The sequence below is a fragment of the Ranitomeya imitator genome, chromosome 9 (genome assembly GCF_032444005.1).
Source record: "Ranitomeya imitator isolate aRanImi1 chromosome 9, aRanImi1.pri, whole genome shotgun sequence".
NCBI classification, from domain to species: Eukaryota; Metazoa; Chordata; class Amphibia; order Anura; family Dendrobatidae; genus Ranitomeya; species Ranitomeya imitator.
The window spans coordinates 120,920,646-120,945,495 of record NC_091290.1 but is presented as its reverse complement, the minus strand read 5'-3'; the positions used below and the strand labels follow the sequence as shown (position 1 = coordinate 120,945,495).

At 41.9% G+C, this 24,850-nt stretch overlaps 1 protein-coding gene across 5 annotated transcripts in view; it reads right to left on the bottom strand.

The window, feature by feature from the left end:
- Positions 1 to 1,134: 1,134 nt before the first annotated feature.
- CMIP (c-Maf inducing protein) overlaps positions 1,135 to 24,850 on the bottom strand; it is a 132,841-nt gene continuing 109,125 nt past the window's right edge. For 2 of the 5 annotated variants that reach the window (XM_069738783.1, XM_069738785.1), the window contains 10 exons: positions 20,541 to 20,567; positions 20,219 to 20,267; positions 15,345 to 15,452; positions 11,558 to 11,674; positions 8,211 to 8,351; positions 7,491 to 7,538; positions 6,201 to 6,347; positions 5,621 to 5,726; positions 5,076 to 5,146; positions 1,135 to 1,979 (listed from right to left, as the gene is read on the bottom strand). In XM_069738783.1, coding sequence (XP_069594884.1) covers positions 1,926 to 1,979; positions 5,076 to 5,146; positions 5,621 to 5,726; positions 6,201 to 6,347; positions 7,491 to 7,538; positions 8,211 to 8,351; positions 11,558 to 11,674; positions 15,345 to 15,452; positions 20,219 to 20,267; positions 20,541 to 20,567 — 868 coding nt within the window. In that variant the 3' untranslated portion in view covers positions 1,135 to 1,925. Of the gene's footprint in view, positions 1,980 to 5,075; positions 5,147 to 5,620; positions 5,727 to 6,200; positions 6,348 to 7,490; positions 7,539 to 8,210; positions 8,352 to 11,557; positions 11,675 to 15,326; positions 15,453 to 20,218; positions 20,268 to 20,540; positions 20,568 to 24,850 lie in introns of all 5 variants that reach the window. The other 3 variants (XM_069738782.1, XM_069738786.1, XM_069738784.1) reach the window with 2 other exon arrangements.

Here is a 24,850-nt window from a genome sequence, read left to right as displayed (position 1 = left end):
GGGTGCATTTTAAGTCCAAAACCACTCGACTATAGACATTTTATATAGCAAGTCCTTAACAATCTCTGATAAATAGCTGATTATTAAAAATTAAAAAGGTATTAGACCAGTTCCTTACTGGGTATAACCCCGCCCACACCTCTGATTGGAAGCTTCCTGTGTACACTATCAGCAAGCTGCCAATCAGAGGTGAGGGCGGGGTTACACAGATTAGCTGGACTGCCGGGCACGTGAGACCTAGTCCTGAAGTGATAATCTCCTGCCGATAAAACACTGATTGTGTTGAAACTACAACACACAGCGTAAGTCAAGTGATGCCTCCTCGGAATCGGGCTCACTTGCTCTGTATTAACTAACAAAAACATTCTGGCAGATTTCTTTTAAAGGGAATGAGTCGGCACAAAATGACTGTTTAACCTAAACATGGGTACTCACTACAGTTCAGCTCACCTGCTCACTTACTTGTTTCACAGGCTCTTATAAAGCCAGAGCTATCAATAGACAAGTAGGTGGTAAGAAGCACTGATCTGGTTGAGCCCGAGCTTGGTTTGAACAGTCATTTCTACTGCCAGACTCTCTTTAAAAGGCTACTAGTCCCAACCTGACTGCAGGTCTTGTGAACTGAACGACTGACTCATATATATGTCTCTGATCATGGTCATCAGATCAGCATTCGTGATGGGATTTGGGCTTTAATAATGGGCCTCTCCAACTTACTCTGCACCTAGATACAACACAGGGGATCACTTTGTTCTGGGAATGTCTCTTTCTAAATTTTTTTGCAGAATTTTGAGTGGTCCCGGACCCTTATCCCACCTCGTTTATTTTTTTAATATATGTATATATATATATATATATATATATATATAACTATGTATGTAAATATATATATGTATATATATATGTATATATATATATATATCCTCATTAAAAGTAATTAAAAATTGAATTAAAAAAATGGCAAAAATGAAGATGATGTAGCAGGGCACAGATGCATGAACACGGGCCACAATGTTAAATGATTATAGCCAATGACCAAGAAGTGCAATGATTTTTTTTTTCCTGTATCCCAAGCCATCGCCACAGCATATAGCTTAAAGGGATGATATATATATATTTATATCAAATACACAGTACATTAACCATGGTATTTATTCAAGAAAGCTTCCTCTTCTGAAATCAAAAGCAAAAAAAAACAAACAATACACATACGTTAATAACACAGTCAACAAGACAGCGACAAAGTACTTTGTACAGTTCTATCTGCAAAAAAAAAAAAAAAAATGAACATTTTTTTTTTTATAAATAAAAAGCAGGTCCCAGACCCGCTGAGTGTCAACCATTTTTAAATAGGTGAATGACGTAAATCCTATTTACAACAATATGAATTTGCAGGGCAAAAAAAAAAAGAAAAAGGTGCAAAGATAATGACAATCATTCTTGTTGCGCTTCGGAACTTGCTCGTTCTCGTTACGCAGCGCAAAAAATAAAAATTAAAAAAAAAAAGCAAGATTTTTTTTTTTTAAACGAGTCCATCAGATCAAACTGAATAATAATAATAAAAAAAAATACATAAAACGTTCTTAATGCTTCCCCCAAACAGCATGAACACGTATGCAAATAAAAAGAAAAAAGAAAAATCCACAAAGATTTTCTTTTAGTTTCCTCTGTATAACCTTCTCGCAACTACAAAGTCTCGTCATCCGTTAAATTAAGATTACTCTTGAAATTCTTTTTTTTTTTCTTAAGCTGTACGCATCTGTATGAGTCCATCATCCCCTACATTAAAAATGACCTCTAAACTTAAAAAGACACAAATGTAGTCCAAGACGTCTCTTGCTCTACAGTTAAGTTTTTCATTCCCCCTCCCACCCCCCGACTGGTAGCCAAAAATGAAAACATCCTCCTTCAAGGCTAGCAGGGAATCACCAGGCTTCTGTATAGCGGACGTCCACTTCTTTAAGGTTTGGCAATTTTGCCTGTAGAGAGGAAGAAAAAAAAGGCATTCGATATGGTGCCACATAAAAGGTTGGTACAATGGGACTGGAGGAAATAGAGTTAACTGGGTTAACAACAGGCTCAGTGGTAGGAAACAGAGATGGATCATTAATTGGACACACTCAGATTGGGTCACAGTTAATATAAGGGACCACAGGGGTCAGTATTGGGCCCTCTTCTTTTTAATATAGTTATTAATGACCTTATGAAGGACATACAGAGTAGAATTTCAATATTGGCAGATGATACTAAACCTATGCAAGGTAATCACTATAGAGGAGGATAATTTAATATTAGGGACTTGTATAAAGGGAACCGGTCACATGAAAAAACACTATTAAAGAACAGATATGGGGTTAATCTGCAGATTAATAGCATTCTGAAGCTGCCCGATGCCGACACTTAGACCCAGGTTTAAATGAACTTCATTTGGGTTTCAGCCATGGGGGAAGGTGGGGGCGCCGATGCGAGTTTAGAACTAGGTCCCTCGTCCTGACTGACAGCCAGCCCTAATGTGAGCTGCTGTCAGTCAGTGCCGTAGGTGTGGTTACAGCCACCACTCTCTATAAACAGAGCAGCCACTGAAACCATGTCGGCGCCACTCTCTTGACTGAGCACTGAACACTGCCAGGGGGAATAAAGTTCATTTTGCCCAAGCGGCAAGGCCCTAAGTGTGGGCGCTGCATGGTGTCAGAAAGCTATTAACCTGCAGATTAACTCCACATCTGCAGGTTAATAGCATTTTTTTTTCAAGTGACAGGTTCCCTTTAAGCTGGAGGCTGGTGTTGAGAAATGGTAATTGAAGCTCATTCACTTGGGCAGAGGAAATAAAATGTATAATTATGTACTAAATGGTAAAGCACTGGGTAAAACTGTCACTGAAAAAAATTAGGTGTATGGGCGAGATTATGGATTCTTTACTGTAAGAGCAGTGAGACTATGGATTGTTTACTGTAAGAGCAGTGAAATTATGGATTTTTTACTGTAAGAGAAGTGAGACTATGGATTCTTTACTGTAAGAGCAGTGAGATTATGGATTGTTTACTGTAAGAGCAGTGAGACTATGGATTGTTTACTGTAAGAGCAGTGAGATTATGGATTTTTTACTGTGAGAGCAGTGAGAATATTATGGATTCTTTACTGTAAGAGCAGTGAGACTGGATTTTTTACTGTAAGAGCAGTGAGATTATGGATTTTTTACTGTGAGAGCAGTGAGAATATTCTGGATTTTTTACTGTGAAAGCTGTGAGACTATGGATTCATTACTGTAAGAGCAGTGAGATTATGGATTCTTTACTGTAAGAGAAGTGAGACTATGGATTCTTTACTGAAAGAGCAGTGAGACTGGATTCCTTACTGAAAGAGCAGTGAGACTATGGATTCTTTACTGTAAGAGCAGTGAGATTATGGATTCTTTACTGTAAGAGAAGTGAGACTATGGATTCTTTACTGAAAGAGCAGTGAGACTGGATTCCTTACTGAAAGAGCAGTGAGACTATGGATTCTTTACTGTAAGGGCAGTGAGACTATGGATTCTTTACTGTAAGGGCAGTGAGACTATGGATTCTTTACTGAAAGAGCAGTGAGACTATGATTCTTTACTGTAAGAGCAGTGAGACTATGGATTCTTTACTGTAAGAGCAGTGGGGCTATGGAACTCTTTGCCACATGATATACTAATGGTGTATTCACTAAATAACTTCAATAAGGGCCTAACCCCAGCCAATCGGTTCCTCAGCAGCCCGTTTACAGTGTCCGATTATCGGAACAATGCAAACCTTGAGGCAGGAAATTCTTGGCGATTTTAACTGTGAAGCCTGCAAAAATGTGTGTGCAGTTCTGGAGTATAATGCATACAGTAGATCAGAATTTCACCTATTTACTAAAATGGCAACCTTATTTCACCAGGTAAGTTACAGTACATTTTACTCGTCCTTTAAAACAAGGAAAGTGAAACGCAGGGACCAGTAAAAATACCGTCCACAAGGCAGTAAAGTCACCGCTATGCTGCATGTTATACTGGGGTGTGGGGATTTAGATTCTATTCTTAACGATACATGACGAGCCTAAAGATACTTAACTCCCGGGAAATGTTAAATATAGAACAAGATCCCGAACGAAAATAAAATGTGGGTCACATCTCTTGGTGTGCTGACGACCGGAGAAGAACAGTGGGTGTGCTCGGATAATTAGCATCTGGAGAAGATTAAGGTCACTCCAGACCTCCGCTCATTAATGGAAGTCTTGACAATTAAAGGTCTCCATGTTTTCATTAGCAAGATGATAAATTGGCCAACATCGCCTGCCTTGTACGTAACGCTGGTCAGACCGGTTTGGGATTATAGTACCCGGTAGATGGACCACTCCTCTGTAGACTTTGGATCTGCAAGGAATGCTGGGAGATTTCTGCTCTGAAGCCTGTACTTTATAATTATAGCTCTGGGCCATATAATCCAGACTGTAGTATGTATGCAAAATGACAACTTTTTTTTTTATAACTTTTGATATTTACACTGTAATATGGTTTTCAAAAGGTGAAACTACTTTCAAATAAGTACACTTGGACCGACCACTCAGTTAAAGGGGTTGACCCATCATAGGAACATATCACCTATCCACAGGATAGGCAACAGAGGGCAGATCCCAACAACAGTGTTGAACAAGCATGCGCACGATCAAGCATGCACAAGATCAAGCATGCACACAATCATACAAGCATGCGCACAATCAAGCATGCGCACGCTCAAGCATGCACACAATCAATCAAGCACACATTCAAGCATCCGCACGTTCAAGCATGCGCACGTTCAAGCATGCGCACGTTCAAGCATGCGCACGTTCAAGCATGCGCACGTTCAAGCATGCGCACGTTCAAGCATGCGCACGTTCAAGCATGCGCCCTATCAAGCATGCACCCGTTCAAGCATGCGCACGATCAAGCATGAGCATGCACATGACCGCTCCATTCATGGTCTATGGGACTGACATAGATAGCTGAGCGCTGTAGTATGTTTTCTTTTTCAAGGTGAACGCTGGGTGAAAGTAACGTGATGTGACGTTACGTCTTGAGTGTTTACCTTCAGATCCTCGTAAGTGTCCGCTGACAGTTTGGTGCTGTTCATATTTAAGCTGCAGAGACTCTTCATAGCTGTGATACAAAACAAAAACAGATGTTTTATTCATTTTCTTTCCCGCTGAAGAGGAGTATCAGAGAGTAATGGGTCTGGATAAAGATGGCTTCACAGTCAGAGTATGGGCGGCAATGTCCAGATCGGCCACAAGTCTCCTCGACAGCTTCATGTATGCCGATGAGGCTGTTGAGTTCCGGTCAGGAGACCCATGGCCGATCTTAAGGTCCGTGGATGGCCAATCCCACCACTGGAAATTAGGACTTGACCACCTATTACAGAAATATGGCCCTCTCCACGGAAGAATTGGGAGTTATTAACATCGCCAAGCAAGCAACTTCATCCGACTCCCAAACATGAGAGTGTCATTTGAGGCCACCTCTTCTGGGTTGGATAGGATTACCTAGTGGTGGAGGCCATATAATCTGGCTCTACAGTCGAGAAAGAACACAAAGGCCCCTTAGAAGAGAACAAGGGATAGATAAGATCCTTACAGCTCAGTGCCAGCAGCCCAGCATCCGTAACGGGGGTTTCACACAGGTTGAGAACTTGCAGCGCAGTGAGATGCTCGGACAAAACCCGCAGCCCGGCATCTCCGAACTGTGGAGGAAGAAGAGAAGGTATTAGTTGATGCAGTTTTCCTTGGTTATCTTAATTATAAGTCTGGGTAATGAGGAACTGGAACTAGATGTAGGAGGAGTTAGAGGCAGAGACGTATGTTCTGCTGCAAGTTCTCCTAAAACGGCAGTTACATTTTAACCCTGAAAATCCAGCGCACCCGACTAAACTGGAGATGTTCGCTAAGAAAAGCCTGCAAATGATCGAACATGACAGAATAAAACTTTCCGAAAGCTGAGGGATCATTTTCCCAATTTTTTCTATAAATTACAAATTGAGCAACTACTTATTCCACCTATGCGATGATTGCTGTGCAAATGTCAGCTGGCGACACAATACATTTCTCGGGTTGAGCTTAGTAATAAGTATGTGACACAAGATATGACTCGTTTCTAGAACTTGGTGGGTTCCCACAACCTTCCGTGAGACCTCAGCCTCGTCATGAGAGCCACCCACCTGAGTTGACCACAGGTTGAGCTGTTTGAGAGAAGGCAGCTTGATAAGTTGTTCAGCGCAGGCACTCGTTACATTGGTGAAGGCCAGACTGAGGTTTTCTAGGTTTCCAAAAGAGCCAGAGCTGAGTAGTCTGGCCAGGTCGGCATCCTGCAGATAAGATATATATATTTCATGTTTGGACAGATTGGTCGCCTAAATAGTAAAATAACTTATAAAACACTATTTTACCATTAAATCTGTTCCATAACTTTATTAGATATTCCAATAGAGCAGAAATATAGGTCAGGTCCAACCTTAAGCAACAAGATTTGCAGGACCCTGGTGCAGAAGACACGTTGGTAGTCCATGGTTGATGGATCAGAGCCTTGCAAAACTCCTCTTAATGACGGCATCCCTGGTGCCTTCTGATTAGTAGGGTCAGTGGGATGTCATCAGTCATGATGTCGCTCCAGACCTATGGGAATGCCAGCAGGTAGGAGGAGATTGGCAGAGCTCTGGTCCAGCGGTCAAGGACTACCCAAGAGGACTGAGCCTATCCAGGAGGACACATGGACTAGCGCAGCCAACAAATTATCCTTAACACAACACCCCTCATGTGTATAGCGACTCTCTCCTAACAGATGATGTTGAGGATAGACGAGTTGGAAAATTTCAATTTAAAAGGGGTTGACCACTACATGACACGTCAGGACCCCATCTCACGGTGATGTCGACTCTACTATTCCCAGTAGACCCTACTATTCCCATTGGACCCCATAACATTGTTGGGTCATGTGACTGCTGCAGCCAATCAGTAGCTGCTAATCAGCTGAAGCTCATCATTATACACTCTGGTGAAAGAGTAATCAAGAGCCACCGATTGGCTAATCCGATCAAATAACCCAACAATGTCACAGGATCCCATTGGAATTGTTGGAACGTTGCAGGAGGGGAGTACAGATTGTTTTTTATTTACTACAGGGTCCTTAAATGATTGAGCAGAGGTTCTCTAGCATTGAACAATCCTTGTAAATGTCCGATTCTTGTCTGAGAGTCTGAAAAAAAGATAAGGGTGTCTGGCAGCGGCTTTCATCCCTCTTCCTATTGAAAACGCAACACACTCAGCCACTAATGTGTATGGAGCAGTTGAGAGAAACAGCATTCTTAGGTAATGACCTGATCTCCGAAACCTTCTTGTTGGCCAGAGGAGAGGATATTTGTCTTTTGGATTTATTATGATATTACAGGGTAAGGCGTGCTTTGTGATAAGAGATGAACTATGGACCCAACGACGTCTTGGCAGGCACTCACCGTAGACTTGGACGGCAGTGTTAGGCGGGTGGGTCCTCCTTTTCTTTGCTGAAATCAAAGCAAACACAAGACTTAATACAACACAGTTTACACTACAATCATGTAGCTATGTACTGCAAGAAAATGTATCCAGAGCGGCCATAACTGTTCCAATCGACCCTTCATAGAGCCGATAATACTGTGCGGTTCTCCGGGAATTAATTGAATACCACAAAATATATAATCCAGATGTAGTGATCAAATATATTTGGAGATTTTAGGTCCAGTTCAGTAACCTATAAAAGGCATAAAAATTCTGTACATTCAAACCCTGGGTCCCTTTTCTGTAAATTGAGTCTGAGTCAATGTCTCGGTGCACCGTTACGCCTTCTGATCTAGAACGGTCCCTGATCTTGATTGACAGTGCGCTCTAAACTCAATCTCCATTCTTGCGCTTGCGCACTGAAACTGGTGGAGCCCAGCAGCACGCTCGCAGAGTCAGGTGAATGTGCGCACTCAGTGTGGATGCGGGCACACTTTGATCTCTCATGTATCCTTTGCAACGGGTGGATGGAAGGTCCTAGTTCTCCATATTCATCAATGTCATTGCAATAAAGGATTGATGTGTATAGTACAGTCTTGAGTCGTGAACAATTAAACTTTCTGTTTTTGCAATAACATTCTAGGCCTGACGATTTTGCTTATTCCATACTCCTCCATTACGTAGAGAATGAAACTTACCAACTCCTTTAGTTCCCGCTGTCGGTCACACAGCTGCTCGTACATCTTCTTCCCTACGTCTGTGCTCTCCAGGGTAGAGATGATCTGCAGCTGGGTGTCATTGTTTTCTATGATGTTGTATTCCAACATCAGACAAAGAATCTATGAAAATTACAAAAAGGGAATTTCAGAAAAGTAATTCCTCCCCCCCCCCCAAAAAAAAATGGGTCACCCAACAGTACCAAATGGAAATTAGTTTAAATAATATACTTTGACTATAAAAGTTCCACCAATGTCACGCTTTCTATAAAACTACCAGGGTCCAAGAATCTCCAGGTTCAATCTTCGTTTCGACACAGCAGGCAGCCTCAACTTTCTTTTCAGCACATTATGAGGATGACTGTTTGTCAAATTGAGTTCGTAGACTAAGCCAGCCCCTTGCCTGTCATCACTGATACAGAGATAGAAAAGGGGGCTGGCTTAGTGCATCACAACAACATTTTATGTTTTTAAATCCTATAGATGATTAGAAAGATTCACAGGACCCTGGTCCAGCAGCAACAACAGTAGTCCATGACCAGCGTCCAAAACCATGTGAACCTCCTCCTACCTGCAGGCGTCATCGATGCCTCTTCTGATTAGTAGGCAATGCAATGTCATGCATGTGTTGTGCTGCAACGATGACATCGTTCCAGGCCTAATAATCAGAAGAGGCGCCAAGCATTCTGAGAGCAAGGAGAAGGTTAGCAGGCCTCTGGTTGAAGGCCAAGGTATGAGCAGGTTGGCAGGCTTTTGGTTAGAAGCCAAGGTATGAGCAGGCTGGCAGGCTTCTGGTTGGATGCAAAGGTATGAGCAGGCTGGCAGGCTTCTGGTTGGATGCAAAGGTATGAACTGGTTGGAAGTCAAGGTATGAGCAACTTGGAAGCCAAGGTATGAGCAGGTTGGAAGCCAAGGTATGAGCAGGTTGGAAGCCAAGGTATGAGCAGGTTGGAAGCCAAGGTATGAGCAGGTTGGCAGGCTTCTGATTGGAAGCCAAGGTATGAGCAGGTTGGAAGCCAAGGTATGAGCAGGTTGGCAGGCTTCTGATTGGAAGCCAAGGTATGAGCATCTTGGAAGCCAAGGCATGAGCAGTTGGTGGGCCTCTGGTTGGAAGCCAAGGAATGAGCAGGTTGGAAGCCTAGGAATGAGCATGTTTGCAAACTTCTGGTTGGAAGCCAAGGTATGAGCAGGTTGGAAGTCAAGGAACAAGCATGTTGGTAGGCCTCTGATTGGAAGCCAATGTATGAGCATGTTGGAAGCCATGGTATGAGCAAGTTGGAAGCCAAGGTGTGACAAGGTTGTCAGGCATCTGGTTGGAAGCTAATGTGGCTGCTATGATCAGGGTCCTTCAAATCTTTTTGATCATCTCTACTTAATAAATTTATATGAACATCTCCATGTCCATTTCTTTTGAAGTACTCAAAAAAAAAAAAAACACTTGTGTGTTTTAAATGGTTTTGGGGAAGCTGCAGGGAGAACCACCAAGATTGCCTCCATTAGAGGGAATATCTCGACTAGTATAACTTGAAGCTTGTGGACCTCAAAGCAAATTTTCCAACAAAACCCCAACTATCATGGATCTTTTATAGAACTGGTCTTCTCATATGGGTGCAGGGGACCATATTGGACCCATCTAGGCTCTAGTACCCAGGTTTAACTACAACCACTATACCCACTATAGTTACCCCACTAGATGTCACACAGTTTTTGAAACCGTGAAATAGGATTGGCTCTATAATGAGGTAAATTAGCCAGTGTGCACTCTAGAAGAAGCGGAGTCGCAACCTCTACGGGATCTGTCATGGCAGCCATATTAAAAGAGTTGTACCTAAGTTGTGGCAAAAATAATTTTTAGTAATTAGACAGAGGAGGGCTGAAACATAAAACTATGGTTTCAACATTTACATGTAGATGAATCTATTGCTCTCGGTTCTCACCCATTGCACACTAGGGAGAGGCTGACAGCGTTGTAGGCCGGAATGATCCCAGGCTCCATGATGGCAACTTAAGTTCACATACCGTATCTCCAGTTCTGACAAATTTCAGGTACATATACATTATTACGCGAAAGTTTTAGGCATGTGTTGAAAAATTGCTGCAAAGAAAGAATGCTTTCAAAAATAGAAGTGTTAAAAATTGATAAAAATATACAAAATGCAAAAAAAATGAACAAGAGAGAAATCAAATCATTATTTGCTGTGAGCACGCCTTGCCTTCAAAACAGCATCACTTCTTGGTCCTTCATCACAGTTTTTGAAGGAACTTGGCAGGGAGGTTGTTCCAAACATCTTGGAGACCTGACCACAGATCTTCTGTGGATGTCACTTGTGGAAATCCTTCTGTCTCTTCCTGTAATCCCAGACAGACTGGATGATGTGAGATCAGAACTCTGTATCATCACTTCCAGGACTACTTGTTCTTCTTACACTGAAAATTATTTTTAATGACATTGACTAGATGTTTGGGGTCTATGTCCAGATGCGGAATAAAGTTGAAGCCAATCAGATGCCTCCCTGATTATATTGCAGGACGGTCAAGTATCTGTCCTGATTTTTCTCACGATGAAATAGGCAACATTGAGGACTGTAGACACAGTGGTCATCAAAAGAAACTTAGTGCAGCAGATGAAAGGCACATCATGCTTAATGTCTTTCAAAATCAGAAGATGTCCAGCAGTGCCATCAGCTCAGAACTGGCAAGAGGGACTTGGGCAAGCCGAAGATCTGTGGTTAGATCTCCAAGATGTTTGGAACAACCTCCCTGCTGAGGTCCTTCAAACCTAGAAGAATTGGTGCTGCTTTGAAGTTAAAGAAATGTTACCAAATATTGATCTGATTTAGATTTTACTTTTTGCATTTTGTTAACTGATAAAAATAAACTATTGGCATGTCTATAGTTGAAAACATTCTTACGTTGCAGCATTTTTTCACATTTTGGTAAAACCTTTTGCACGGTTCTGTATGTGGTTGATAACGCCAGCTCTTCATATAGGCTGCACTTTACAGGCCATGGACATTAAGATTTAGTGCAGCAGATAATCTGAGCCTGTAAATTACAGTATCTTGATGTGTTTGCCTTGTGAAGTATAACGCCTATTTTACGTCACCCTTCGGCCATTATGTCTCTGCTTCCCGAGTCCGCTCTTTGTAATCGTGTCCACCCTTTATCTGTCCCCCCTCTCCTTCCTATTCTACAGCACAGCCGAGATATAACGGGGGGGATACAGGAAACGTTGCCAGATATGCAACGAACGTGGCCATCTGTGCTCTGTTTGCTGCAAATCATTAACGTGGCATGTGCTCAGACACACAGTCCTCGGGTTCTCCTACCTCCACCATGGTCTGGTTTCCACGCAGGGCGAGTAACATGCACGGCCCCAGCTTGTTTTCAGCCAGCGACAGAAGGAATTTCTTCGTCTTATAGCATGAGCCCATTAAAATGTGAACCTAAAAATAAAATAAAATTAATTAATTAAAACACCTACAAACAAGACTAGATTTTAAAAATTTTGCTATTATTTTTTCTAAGGCAAGTACATTATTTTTTTTTTAACCAGATAGAGCCTTAGAGGGGAGTCCAGTTGGGTAACTTTTATCCTTGTCATAATGGAATGGCAGTGGGTATGCACGACTGCCGGTCTAGTCATTCCTTAAAGGGCTAATCTTGACTTTTTCTGGCAGTCCTATAGACAAGGAGTAGAGAGGTGGTCGGATGTCTGACCTGCTGCTCCATTTTGTAACAGGGATAAAAGTTGGCTCCCCACGGTCGGACCTTCACCGATCAGCAAGTTATCACCGGACTGGTCAGTAGTAAGACTATGGGGTCCGTCCATTACTCGAGTGGAAGTGAATGTACAGCTCGTACACTGCTGGGGGCAAACGGCTCATGAATGCTGCAGCCATTCAGTTGCTGCTGACTGGCAGCAGCGTTTCACGAGCCACTCCTATCGGATGTTGGCTGATGCCAAGAAGCCGGCCGTCAAGCAACGTCAGTTGATTTTTCCGATTTTATTTTTGTCACCTCCCTGGTACCATTGATTAGCGATGTCCAGTGGTGGAGAACCCCTTTATCTTCTGAGATATCAGTGCAGGATAGTTCTTAAAGATAGGACATCACCTTTAATATCGGGAAAACTTTTTTGTTTTGTAATTTTGCTACAAATAATAAATACATTTACACAACCATTTGAGAACATTTTTCTAATTGTTCTAGGCGCAACCTAGAAAATAAAAACCATTATTATCTAAAAGTATCACACTGAGGCTGCGTTCAGAAGACTGGTTGGCTTTAATGCTGTCGAAAACTCAAATCAATGTTATGCAATTGGGCTCTTGGTTTTTTTTTTTTTTTTTTCATGGACCGTGTGAAAAAAAAAATGCAGCATCCACTAGTGTCTTCCTCATTTCGGATGAGACTTGCCTATTCAATCGCTCCCCAAGTTCATGTTTCTCAACTTCACAGAAATGAGATCTCGGGGCTTTGGTCACTGAACCCGGAAGTCTCGATAAAGACCACCTCTAACTGACCCTCATAGTGGGCAGGACCACGTGAGAGGTTTGATCTTGTGTGCCGAGCCTTGACCTCACCCCGATCGGCTGAATATAAGTAATAGAGCACAAGGATCTCTCTCATATCCAGAGATCTTCCTGGCAGCAGGATGGGGTTAATCAGGATACTGGTTAATCAGGATATTGGTTAATCACCATATTGGCTAAAATGCTGAACAAATACAGGCCATTTTATTTTTCTTTTTAGAACTTTTGTTAGATATGTGCTGAAATCGACACCAATTTTTGGTAATACTAACATGAAGGATACAGTCATGGCCGAAAGAGTTGGCATCCTTGAAATTGGACAAAGGAACACCAAGATCTCTGGAGATGGACTTTTAACGATAAGATTGTTGATATTGTTCAACAATTTTGGTTTTCAAGTCCTCAGACTGTTCTCTTCTCCTCTTTCTGTTCTCCATGCTTAGTGTGGCACACACAGACACACAGTACAAAGAGTGAGTCAACTTATCCCATTTTTATCTGGTTTCATGTGTGATTTTCATATTGCCCACACATGTTACTTGCCATAGGTGAGTTTGGTATAAGGTTATGTTCACATCTATTTTATTCAATTTTGCTGGTAGCAGAACAACAAAACTAACGGCAGTGCCAGATATATCACATGACAACACTGGCAGCATCTGATAGACCCCACTGACAAGAATTGTGTCAGTTGGATTTTTCATCATGATGCTATAATTTTACTGTAAAGAAATTCTGCATGTTGCGCTATTTTTTTCCACTAAACAAGAGTAAATTGGCGTTGCAGGCGCCAAAGCAAAACTCACAAGATTGGGGGTGTTATTATTATCAATGTCTAACGTTCTTTGATGTTGACACTTAGATGCACATCACAGAGGTAGCCGAGCTGCGGACTAAGCCCTTTTACACCTTGGATAGGTGTCGTCTGACCACCTTTTTGGCCAAGAGCTATCTCACCCACCTCTCAATTCGGCCAAGCGCTCCTGTGTTTTCAATGGGGAGGAAGGAGAATGCCATTGACAGACACTTCTGTCCAGAGGAAACAAAAGGATTGGGTGGGGAACTCCCGATGTGCATGAGGACCACCCAACTCTGCTCCGACTAATATTAGAAGGTCGGTTAATCCCATGGATTTGGACGACTTTCATGTGTATGGGGGACCCCAAAATCAAATTTTCGGTATCTGTTCACACAGTGAATATGCTCTGATGACAACTATAAAATCCAGATTGGAAATTTCTTCCCAATGACCAATATTGCACTTTTGGTTGCTATAACATTTTACTTTTTATTCTCCACGACATATATTGTCTACAAAGGGAAAGCAGATTTCTGCTACTCAGTATGACCAGCTGTGACCGGGATTTACACTGGTGTCATCCACAGGATATAAATTGAGATGGAAACTCTGGTGGGTGTTACATTTCAGGTTGTAGCCCGACAAGCGAACATCCATGGTATACGGTAACCAGCCATAAATTCTAATGGCAAACATTTATCAACATTCATTTCAAGTCCTGGGCTGCTGGAGATGATGTACTACTGAGGCTGTTTTGGCAAAGGGGACTACGGACAAATTTTATAAATGTCTAGAAACTTTGAGGCCTCCATACATTTTTCACTTTTACCAAGAATTTTTAACATTTTTGTTTTAGTTTTGCAACCGAGAAATTGCTTGTTTTTCATATATGGACTGAGGTCACGTTCTGCACATCCTGGATGACCCAACATGGACCTGAATTTCACGAACGGCACACTAATTTTTAGAAGACTTAATGTCTTCCATGTCGATCATTAAAGTTGTCCATAAAGCTGCCGGTTGAACATTCATTTGGCAGACCGGTAACTCTCCAGGCTTCCCGATACGTAGGAGATTTTGGGGAGAGAGGAGTTAAAATTTCAACTTCCCCAACATCATCATGTCGGGGGAGAGTTGAAAAGCCCCCCGTACAGATCAAATGGACGGGTGGTCTCACCAAAATAGATGGCTTTCATCAAATCTGTATGGCGGCTCTAAGGGTCACCACTTCTCATCAAGCCAAGGACCTTTGATGCCAATTATTGTGGTAGAACGTGTCAAGATCTTCCTAAATTTTTGCAATTTGGTGGTTGCCATTTCCTTTTGAAGACCTGTGTTCCAGAAGACCTAATAAATATTAAACCCCATGACAGCAGGATTGACCAACAGTCTAATGTGCACCAACTCTCCTCCCAAAGATGATGTCGTGGGAATGAAGGACCCAACGTTCCGGACTGCCGATCCTTTTGTTCTTCCTAGATAAGCCACCGCTACAAGAGTCTGGCAGAGTCACCTATTTACAATGGACAATGTGCTGCCGAGTAGGATGACTTTAATGTCGGCATAAACTATCCAATCACCCGACAAAGAAGCGTTTGTTTGTTTTTTTAGTTGGGCGATAGGTGGTAATGGGCATACGGGAAGCGATTGTCGGCTAATCTAAATAAGCCTCCAACAAATTCAAAAATGTGAGATCCATGTGTCATGACCAATGAATGGATATTTCCCCAACATCTCATCAAACCCTTAAAAGATCAAACTCACATTATTGCAGACACGTACCATACTGGCAAAAAGTTCACCATCGTCATCGCAGGCCACCCCTCCGGGGCTGTACAGCTGGAACCAGCCATCTTTCCCAGCTCTGACGCTTAAGAGACATGAATGGACCTGCGGGAGGAGGAAGGTGATATTTTTCAGACATTGGAAATTACTTTAGACAATGAAGAGATTTAGAATGAGAATGTATTTCGGTGGCAGACTTCCAGAATTATTTTCTCTAGCACCTTATGAGAAAAATCTCCTGCTGGCATCCAAATGCTATTTTGCATACACAAGCCTCAATGTGGACACTAACTTCATTTTCTTGCAGGTATCTCCCCAAAACGTCAGGATGGGTAAGTCTTAAGTGGAATCTGTTAGCAGGTTTCTGCCATGTAATCTGAGAGCAGCATGATGTAGAGGCAGAAATCCTGATTGCAGTGATGTATCACTTCCTAAGCCATGTTTTCCGGTTTCAATAAATCAGTGTTTTATCAGCAGGAGATTATCACCACACAACTAAGTGTTTAGTGCCTCCTGGTCCAACCACGCCCCTGCCAACAATTATCAACTTCCTGACTATGCACAGTGTACACAGAAAATTGCCAATCAGGGAAGTGGGCAGAGTTATACAGAGCTCAGCATTCAGAGCTGCAGCAGAGAAAACGGTGATTGTGTCACAACTGCTGCACTCAGCAAACTAAGTGACGCATCGCTGGATTCAGGGTCTCTGAATCTACATCATGCTGCTGACAGGTTACATAGCACAAACTTGCTGACAGATTCCCTTTAAGGTCCATTTACACTGCAATCATGCTTAGGAACACTCAATCCTGATAATTATTGCAGTCTAAACAGGTTTCTAATCACATGACAAAAAAGCAAAACACTCGTTCGTAGGGTGAAACGATCTTTAGGTTTAGATAAAAGCTCATCGTTCTCGGCAGCACATGTATAAAGAGGACTCGCGCTGCAGAGAATAATGGCAGTCTATGTGCACAGAACGATCTATTGAAGATCATTCAGTACGCATCTGTAGACGGGCATCCTGTGTAAACATGCTATTAAACGACCGTTGCACAACGTGCAGTGTAAATGGACCTTTACATATGCCAAATTATTTGCTTTGAATATATATAAAATGAGAACGCTGGTAGAAAATCCTAATTTTTGTTTCTATCACTAAAAAAGCCCCAGGATAACACAAATGACAAAAAAGTGTAAAGCTTCCAAAAAAAGAACATCACTCCAAACATGTTTTCCATTACATATGGAGAAGAATCCCCAGTATAGTCATTAAAATAATACCCCACCGAGTCATTCTGTAATGGTAATTATAGATTCAAAAAAATGCACTTATTAAAAGTCATCCAACTACAACACAACAATATTTTTTTCAAAAACAGATGTAAAAAATAACATTTCTGCTGTGGGAAAAAAAATAATATTGTTTATAAAGAATACAGAAAATGCAAAACTCAACGCATTTATATTCTGCCTATAAGAAAAAAATACAAAGAGGCAAAATCATGACGCCACTCGTGGCTTATGTGTGAGATTTTAGAGAGGAAATTATTATTATTAATATTTATTATTATTGCGCCATTTATTCCATGGCGCTTTACATGTGAGATAAACACATACGGATAGCACTTTGTAGTGGCGTCTGTCGAGAACTACAGCTCAAATCCTAATCAATTGTATACAAAAGCTGCAATATTCCGGAGTTGCCAGTACAGTTTATGGAGCTGTGCTGTTCCAGCCGATACACTGGTTACGGAGCTGTGCTGTTCCAGCCCATGCACAGGTTACGGAGCTGTGCTTTTCCAGCCCATACACTTGTTACGGACCGGTGCTGTTCCAGCCCATACACTGGTTACAAAGATGTGCTGTTCCAGCCCATGCACAGGTTATGGAGCTGTGCTGTTCCAGCCCATACACTGGTAACAGAGATGTGCTGTTCCAGTCCATGCACAGGTTACGGAGCTGTACTGTTCCAGCCCATACACTGGTTACAGAGATGTGCTGTACCAGCCCATACAGTGGTTACATAGCTGGTAACAGCTGATCAGTGGGGGCGTCGGGTGTATTAATAGTGATCACCTCATTTAAAGTGGTGGATTTTTATTTTCACATCACCCTGGAGCTGTTTTTATCATACAAATTAATAGTGGTCAGTCCATTTAAAGTGATGTATATAAAAAGCTCACACTTGACGGACAACTGGAGTCAAATATATGGATAGTAGTAAGAATACACAAGCTAAAGCATAAATAAATCAATTGCAGATATATGGGGACCAACTGGACCCCTGTCACTTGTAGACCACAAATGTTAAAGAAGGAAAAACACTTTTAGGATACACTAAAAAATAAAAAATACATACATGTACTTAATGTGTGGCATTCAAAAAGGTAACATTTTAAGCATTTTTCTCCTTGGCCGCTCTTTAACAGAAAAAGTGTAAATGTTCCCGTAATTGATGGGGATGGCGGCTGACAATTCAGACTTTCTTTTAACAAATATGTTCTTTGTGCATAAACATCTGACCCAGTTTACAGGAAATGAGAAGTATTTCTTAATGACGGTGGTAAGGCTATGAGATCATCCGCTAACCTCAGACTACCATTGCACATCGTCTCACATGCTGTGAGAGAACGGTCACAAGTCACACAGAGCTTGCTGGAAGTTTCTTAATGTAAAGGTGAAATATACCCAAAATCGCTAACACCAGGCAAATATGATGGCACTATGTAAAATAATTAAATATGCAACCACTTTTTGATCAATAAGGATCTGACTGGTACGACCCCCACCAATCCTAAAAATGAAGGGCAGTGGTGCCCCCAGCCACCCACTCACTTTATCAGAGATGTTACAGTCCTCGCATAGCAAGTGGAGGAACAGTGACATTCATGTCATCTCCTCCTCCTGCAGAGGCTCCTGTGACCCCAGAAAGAGAACGTGATAAATGAGCGTCTATCCAGGTTTTCACCCCTTATCTTTTTAGAGAGGATATGTGTCCTCTAATTGTGCCAATTAGGCAGACCTCCCTAAGCCATGTCTTGACTACTGGATCTTCGCCTTGTGGATATTGCTGAAGTAAGAAGAGGCTGCTTACATTGTTGTCCACCCAGTCTATCTGACCTAATACCGGAGATACCAGGGGTGCTGAGATAAGAAGAGGCTGCTCACACTGCTGTACACCCTGTCTATCTGATCTACTACTGGAGATATCAGGAGTGCTGAGGTAAGAAGAGGCTGCTCACACTGCTGTGCAACCTGTCTATCTGATCTAATACTGGAGATACAAGGGCTGCTGAGATAAGAAGAGTCTGCTCACACTGCTATCCACTCTGTCTGTCGGATTTTACCTTAGCAACTCTAGTATTTCCAGTATTAGATAAATAGGGTGGACAGCACCTATTTAGCAGCCTCTTCTTACCTCAACATCCTTTATTAGAAGAGGCTGCTCACACTGCTGTCAATCCTGTGTTATTGTATCTAATACTGGAAATACCAGGTGTGCTGAGGAAAAAAGATGAGGCAGGTCGCACTGCTGTCTATCTGATTTAAGATCTAATACTGGAGGTACCAGGTTGTGAGGTGAGAAGAGGCTGCTAACACTGCTGTCCTCCCTATCTATTACTGGAGATACTAGTAGTGCTGAGATAATGCAGAGGCTGCTCACAAGGCTGTCTACCCTGTCTATCTAATCTAATAATGGAGATACCAATGGTGCTGAGGTAAGAAGAGGCTGCTCACACTGCTGTCCATCCTGTTATCTGATCTAATACTGGAGATAGCAAGGATACTGAGGTAAGAAGAGGCTGCTCACACTGCTGTCCACCCTGTCTATCTGATCTAATACTGGAGATATCAGTGGTGCTGAGGTAAGAAGAGGCTGCTCACACTGCTGTCCATCATGTCTATCTGATATAATCCTGGAGATACCAGGGATGCTGAGATAAGAAGAGGCTGCTCACACTGCTGTCCTCCCTGTCTATCTGATCTAATACTGGAGATATCAGTGGTGCTGAGGTAAGAAGAAGCTGCTCTCACTGCTGTCCTCCCTGTCAATCTGATCTAATACTGGAGATACCAAGGATGCTGAGGTAAGAAGAGGCTGCTCACACTGCTGTCCACCCTGTCTATCTGATCTAATACTGGAGATACCAGGAGTGGTGAGGTAAGAAGAGGCTGCTCACACTGCTGTCCATCATGTCTATCTGATATAATCCTGGAGATACCAGGGATGCTGAAGTAAGAAGAGGCTGCTCACACTGCTGTCCTCCCTGTCTATCTGATCTAATACTGGAGATACCAGGGATGCTGAAGTAAGAAGAGGCTGCTCACACTGCTGTCCTCCCTGTCTATCTGATCTAATACTGGAGATACCAGGGATGCTGAAGTAAGAAGAGGCTGCTCACACTGCTGTCCTCCCCATCTTTCTAAATGCTGAGTGTCTGCCGTGACCTGGAGATAAGATACTACAATATGTCAGGCTATCTCCAGGTCACAGTATCAAAGCTTCCCAATACATATACTGATAGGCTGCCATTTATAATGGCATTTTTTCTCCATTTCTGAAAAGCCCCTTTAATGAAATGAATGGCAACCTGGTTTTCCCATTGAAAACAATAGACTATAGGCACATAAAAAAAACTTCTGCGTGAACATGCTCTTAGCCAACCAGAATATCTTTATGCAAATTAGAAAGGCTTAGTGGCAAATGTTCTTTAACAGGCATTATGACAGATTTAGACAATGAGGTTATCTCCATAATTTAATATAAGGCGAGAACACGCTTTTATCATAGCTGGCCTGCAATAACCCACGATAATACAAAGGATCCATCTCTTCTCACCATTATTGGCCCCACGGGAAACTCTTACCTCTTGCCTGGGGTCCTCTGCAAATCTCTGAATGACGTATTTCAGTTCTCTACATGGGCAGGACAAGAAAACACGGGTTACTTGGCTCAGCTGGGAAGTTCTGCCTTCATTAGATATACATAATAACAGGTAATTTACCAAGCGCGTGTTTTCCTATAGACTCATTTCTACTGATAAAACACAATGGTTGCATTGTACGAGAGGAAAAGAATGTCACATCCAAAGTAACAGAGGAAATATTTTAGATTTTTTTTTTTTTTTACTAAATTGAAGTATTACGTAGCTCTTGGCGTTTTTAAAACCGGCAGTAATTAATACTTACTTTGTAAAGGTTTCATGGGCAAGAGCTCTGCAACAAAAAGAAACGTATATTACTTATAAAGGTGATTTTATCCATATTAAACCCATATTATAACCTGGGGAACAAGTTTTTTTCAGATATTGATGAACTTGGATGGACCCCCATTTTCAAATATTTCTTAAAACTCAGCAAAGCATTTTATACAGAAGTATTATTCATAAAAATGGGTTCCCAATGTCAGGCAGCAGCAGCAAAAGCAACTGGAAAAAAAATGATATAAATTTATTGAGCTATTATCCAGGCATAATTATGCCCCAGTAAAGGAAACCAGTCAAGAAGAAATCCACCAGCATCCGAATTATTGAGTTCATATATTTTTAAAGGGAATCTGATCTGGATATGTGGGCCTTAATGCGATAATAAAAATGATACCTATGTTGTAGTAATTCAGTGTGTTAGTGCTTCAAAATTAGGCTTTGAAGCCATATGCAAATTAGCCAGAAAGTGCACTGGGGTGTGTCTGAGAAGACTGACATGCCCCCAATGTACTTCCTGGTTAATTTGCAATTGGCTTCAAAGCTTAAGTTTCTCAGGGCAGGCATATCGGATTACTACAAGAGTGGTGTTGTTTTTATTGTTATACTATGCCCTGTCTCATAATTTCAGTAGTAAAATAGTCCTGACAGGTCTCCTTTAAAAAAGTATGGTGGGCAAGGTTTACGCATTTCTGACTATTATAGCCCTTAGCATTAACAAGGTTTGTAGAAACCCAACAAAAAGGTAAAAATCCAGACAGGTAAGACACCCTGTGTCTACCCTAAACAGTTCAGGACATCTGGTTATTGCTTCCTAATTGGTGCCAGTATGGCAAATACACTTTTGTGAAGTTCTATATACAATCGCATATAATTAACCAATGCCATGGCTCTCCAGCATTTGCAAACTGATAACTTTTTTTTAAGTATGGGGACTTAATTTTACCCAGCCAATGTTCTTAAAAGGGAATGTATCATGATAATTTGCAAAATTTTTGATTAAAAAAATAATTGCAGACTGAATCAAGAAGAAATGAACATGAACATTAGCAGCAATACCCTGAAGCATCTAATGAGCGTGTGAAAGGTGACTTTAGATGTGCCATCGCCTATTGTAAACTCCGCCGTTGGGTTATCGGCTGTGTAGAGAAGTGTTATCAGTCATTGTAGTCCTGACTGTGAAGATAATGAGACTTCTGAAAAATCTTTTAGAAAGAACAGGAGGCCTTGATTTATCAAAGCAATTTTGCCAGAATTCTGGTGTAAATTGCTTTGAAAAGTTTCAAAATTTCAGTGTAACCCAAAGTCTTGTGACTTTTTGACATCTTCACATCAGTTTTGCCCACGAGTTTAAAATGACCAGTGTCAGATTTATCTATTTTTTTAAATACAAATTGTGATATGAAAAAAATAAGTTTCCAAAACATTAAAAAAATCTATATATTGGAGGACTCGTTTGACTCAATCCTTATTTTAATGACGTTGGAACATTATAGGAAAAGCTCGTATTGTAACAAAACCGTCACGAGAGTGGAAACTTTTTCTCCGGGTTCGACTGTTTCCATTTCAGCGTCTTTCTATCCCTTGCCATGAGCTCATAAACTTTATTCTGTGACTACTTTTATTTTGTCGGAGAGCCCAAGTGACTTAATTAAACCTCGGTCACATCTCCATTAATGAGAATGACAAAGCAATTATAGGTGACATTGCGGAGCGCGTTGCATCACTTAAAGTGGAATAATGCAGTCCCCTGGGCATCGCGGGAAGACAAATTCGGCCAAATGACGCCAGTGTGTTTTTTTTTGCTGCCTATCACTTTAATACCTGCAGTCACTTTGCTGTGCCCGATCCACATGCAAAGTAACCGGGACCCTTGGGTGCAGTTGGTTGGTAAATGGGACAATTACCGCCGTTAATAGCCGTTCTCCATGGAGAAGATATTTTTTTTTCAAACACAAATGCTCATTAGTCCAATCCTGGAGGAGTCCTGTTGTTTCAGAGGCAAATCTACCACTTCAATTCCATCAAAACAAGAAGTGACTCTACTCTTCCGATGCCTATACCAAAGGACCTGAATGGAGACTCTCAGGTCAGCACCTCCTAGTCAGTAGGGCCAAGCAGAGTCCACAATCCATGTCCCCTACTCTTCCCAAATTTAAGAAGGTCTAAGTTATTGACACTTCCTCAGTAACTGATCAAATTGTAAGCCAAAGAACCAAGTTCTCCAAGAGTAGAAAACAAACTGTGCTCAACCTGGGCCAAAGAACCAAGTTCTCCAAGAGTAGAAAACAAACTGTGCTCAACCTGGTCCAGTGTTGAGTCTCCACCAAAGAACCAAGTTCTCTAAGAGTAGAAAACAAACTGTGCTCAACCTGGGCCAAAGAACCAAGTTCTCCAAGAGTAGAAAACAAACTGTGCTCAACCTGGTCCAGTGTTGAGTCTCCACCACTACTCCCATAAAGCCGGCCATAGATTGCTGTCGGCCGAACAATGCTTTGGCCAACAGCCATCTCAGCCGAAGACTCTCCCATACACAGGAGTGTTCTGTGACAAAGCCACCAAATGATACGTCCGATGGTGGCTTATCTCAAGGAGAACAATGCAACCGGAAATCGCACATATCTGATAGACATCTCTCTCAACCAACATACACATCAGACCGTCGGCAAAACCCGTAAGTAAAGAACAGTCTGACATGTAAAATCCTCGCATGTCAGTGCTACCTCTCTGGAGACTCCTGCCTGGTTTTGTTTTCTTTGCTGCAATTAGCTCTTGTTGTACATCCACATGACCACTAAAGTCAATCATTGATTTCAACAGTCATGTGCCGCACAGGGAGGTCGCTGATTGGGTGCAGCCAATCACAGGGATTTAAGGCACATAATTGCCGCACCGAAAAATCAGGACAGATCTGGCAGGTTTCCACCTCTGATTTCTACATTGAGGCAGGAACAATCTACAACTAAAGAACCAATTACAAAGCAGAGTGTTTCCTGGATTGTCCTGTCCACACTTCTGGCCTTTAACAAGACGGAAACAGAATATATTACTGTTTTTGCTTGACGCCCGCTGCTCTTGCTCCACTTTACTTCTGCATTATTGTAGGTCACTTTCCGACGAGATCATTTTACAATTATAATTGGTTCCTTACTTGGTCTACAGTTCATGAAAAGTAACGAGTAATTGAACCTACATGTACATTGGTGTACGGTCCTTCACAATGACAAAGGATATTTTATGGCTCGACATCCCGATCTGTATCAGAGAGTATACTTTTTTATGCATTTGTGAGGGGCCATGCTCTTTTGTGACTCCATCCGATAAACATTGGGAACGATGAGAGAATATATTGTATCATAGGGAATGGTTGAAATGACAGTTGTCCAGTTCGGAAACACATTTTCATGTAGATTATTCTGAGTTAACAGAATAAATGCAGCTTAAAAAAGGAACCCTTCATCTAACTATACCATCACCAAATTCTTTATACGGAAGCGTAATGGCCTTAACAGGGGTTTTATGGGCAAGAGCGAGAGAGAAGGACAAAAATCTGGTTGGCACGTGGCTGCACACTCGCACAGAGAATACCGGGGAATCATGACAGTATACGAATTGCACACTGTCATGATTCATCAGTCTGCAGTCACATAGTACATTTCATGTGTCTGAGTTCGAAACCTTGAGCCTGTGATTTGTGGTCAGCTTCTCTGTACGACCGAGGCACAGCAGTTACACCTTTTCTCTGGGTCTTTAGTTTCTGCTATCATTGCTTTAGTGTTCTCAGAGTAACAGGTGTTTTAATTTACTCATTGTACTGCCCTATCGCCTTTCGGGTGCGGCTTTATACACTTTCCCCTGCTGGTATTTCCTGCTGGTGATAGTCACATTTGGATGTACAGCCATTCCGCTGTAGTTTCAGTCAGTCAGTGAAAGCCCAGCTAGGGTTTATCTCTCTTCTGTTTTTGGTCTTTACCCTGCACCTATCTGTTGTTTCTTTTTAGGGAGTAGGAAGCATATTCTTTAACAGTAGACACTTAATCCTTTATTTTGTACTTCGTAGTTTGTTTTACTCACTGTGGGATCTCTTTCTATTTCAGCACACTTTCCCTTCTGTAGGTAATTTGCACTCTGCTCTGCCCTCCGGTTGTTTAGGAGCAACGTGAAGCGCTCAATCGGCTTTCCAGGCAGCATAGGTCTGAGTGGACATCGTCTAGTCTGTGATTAGGGCTATCTCAGCTCACATGGAAGGAACCACTAAAAACTGCAGGGTCAGGATATCTAGTCTAGACAGGAATC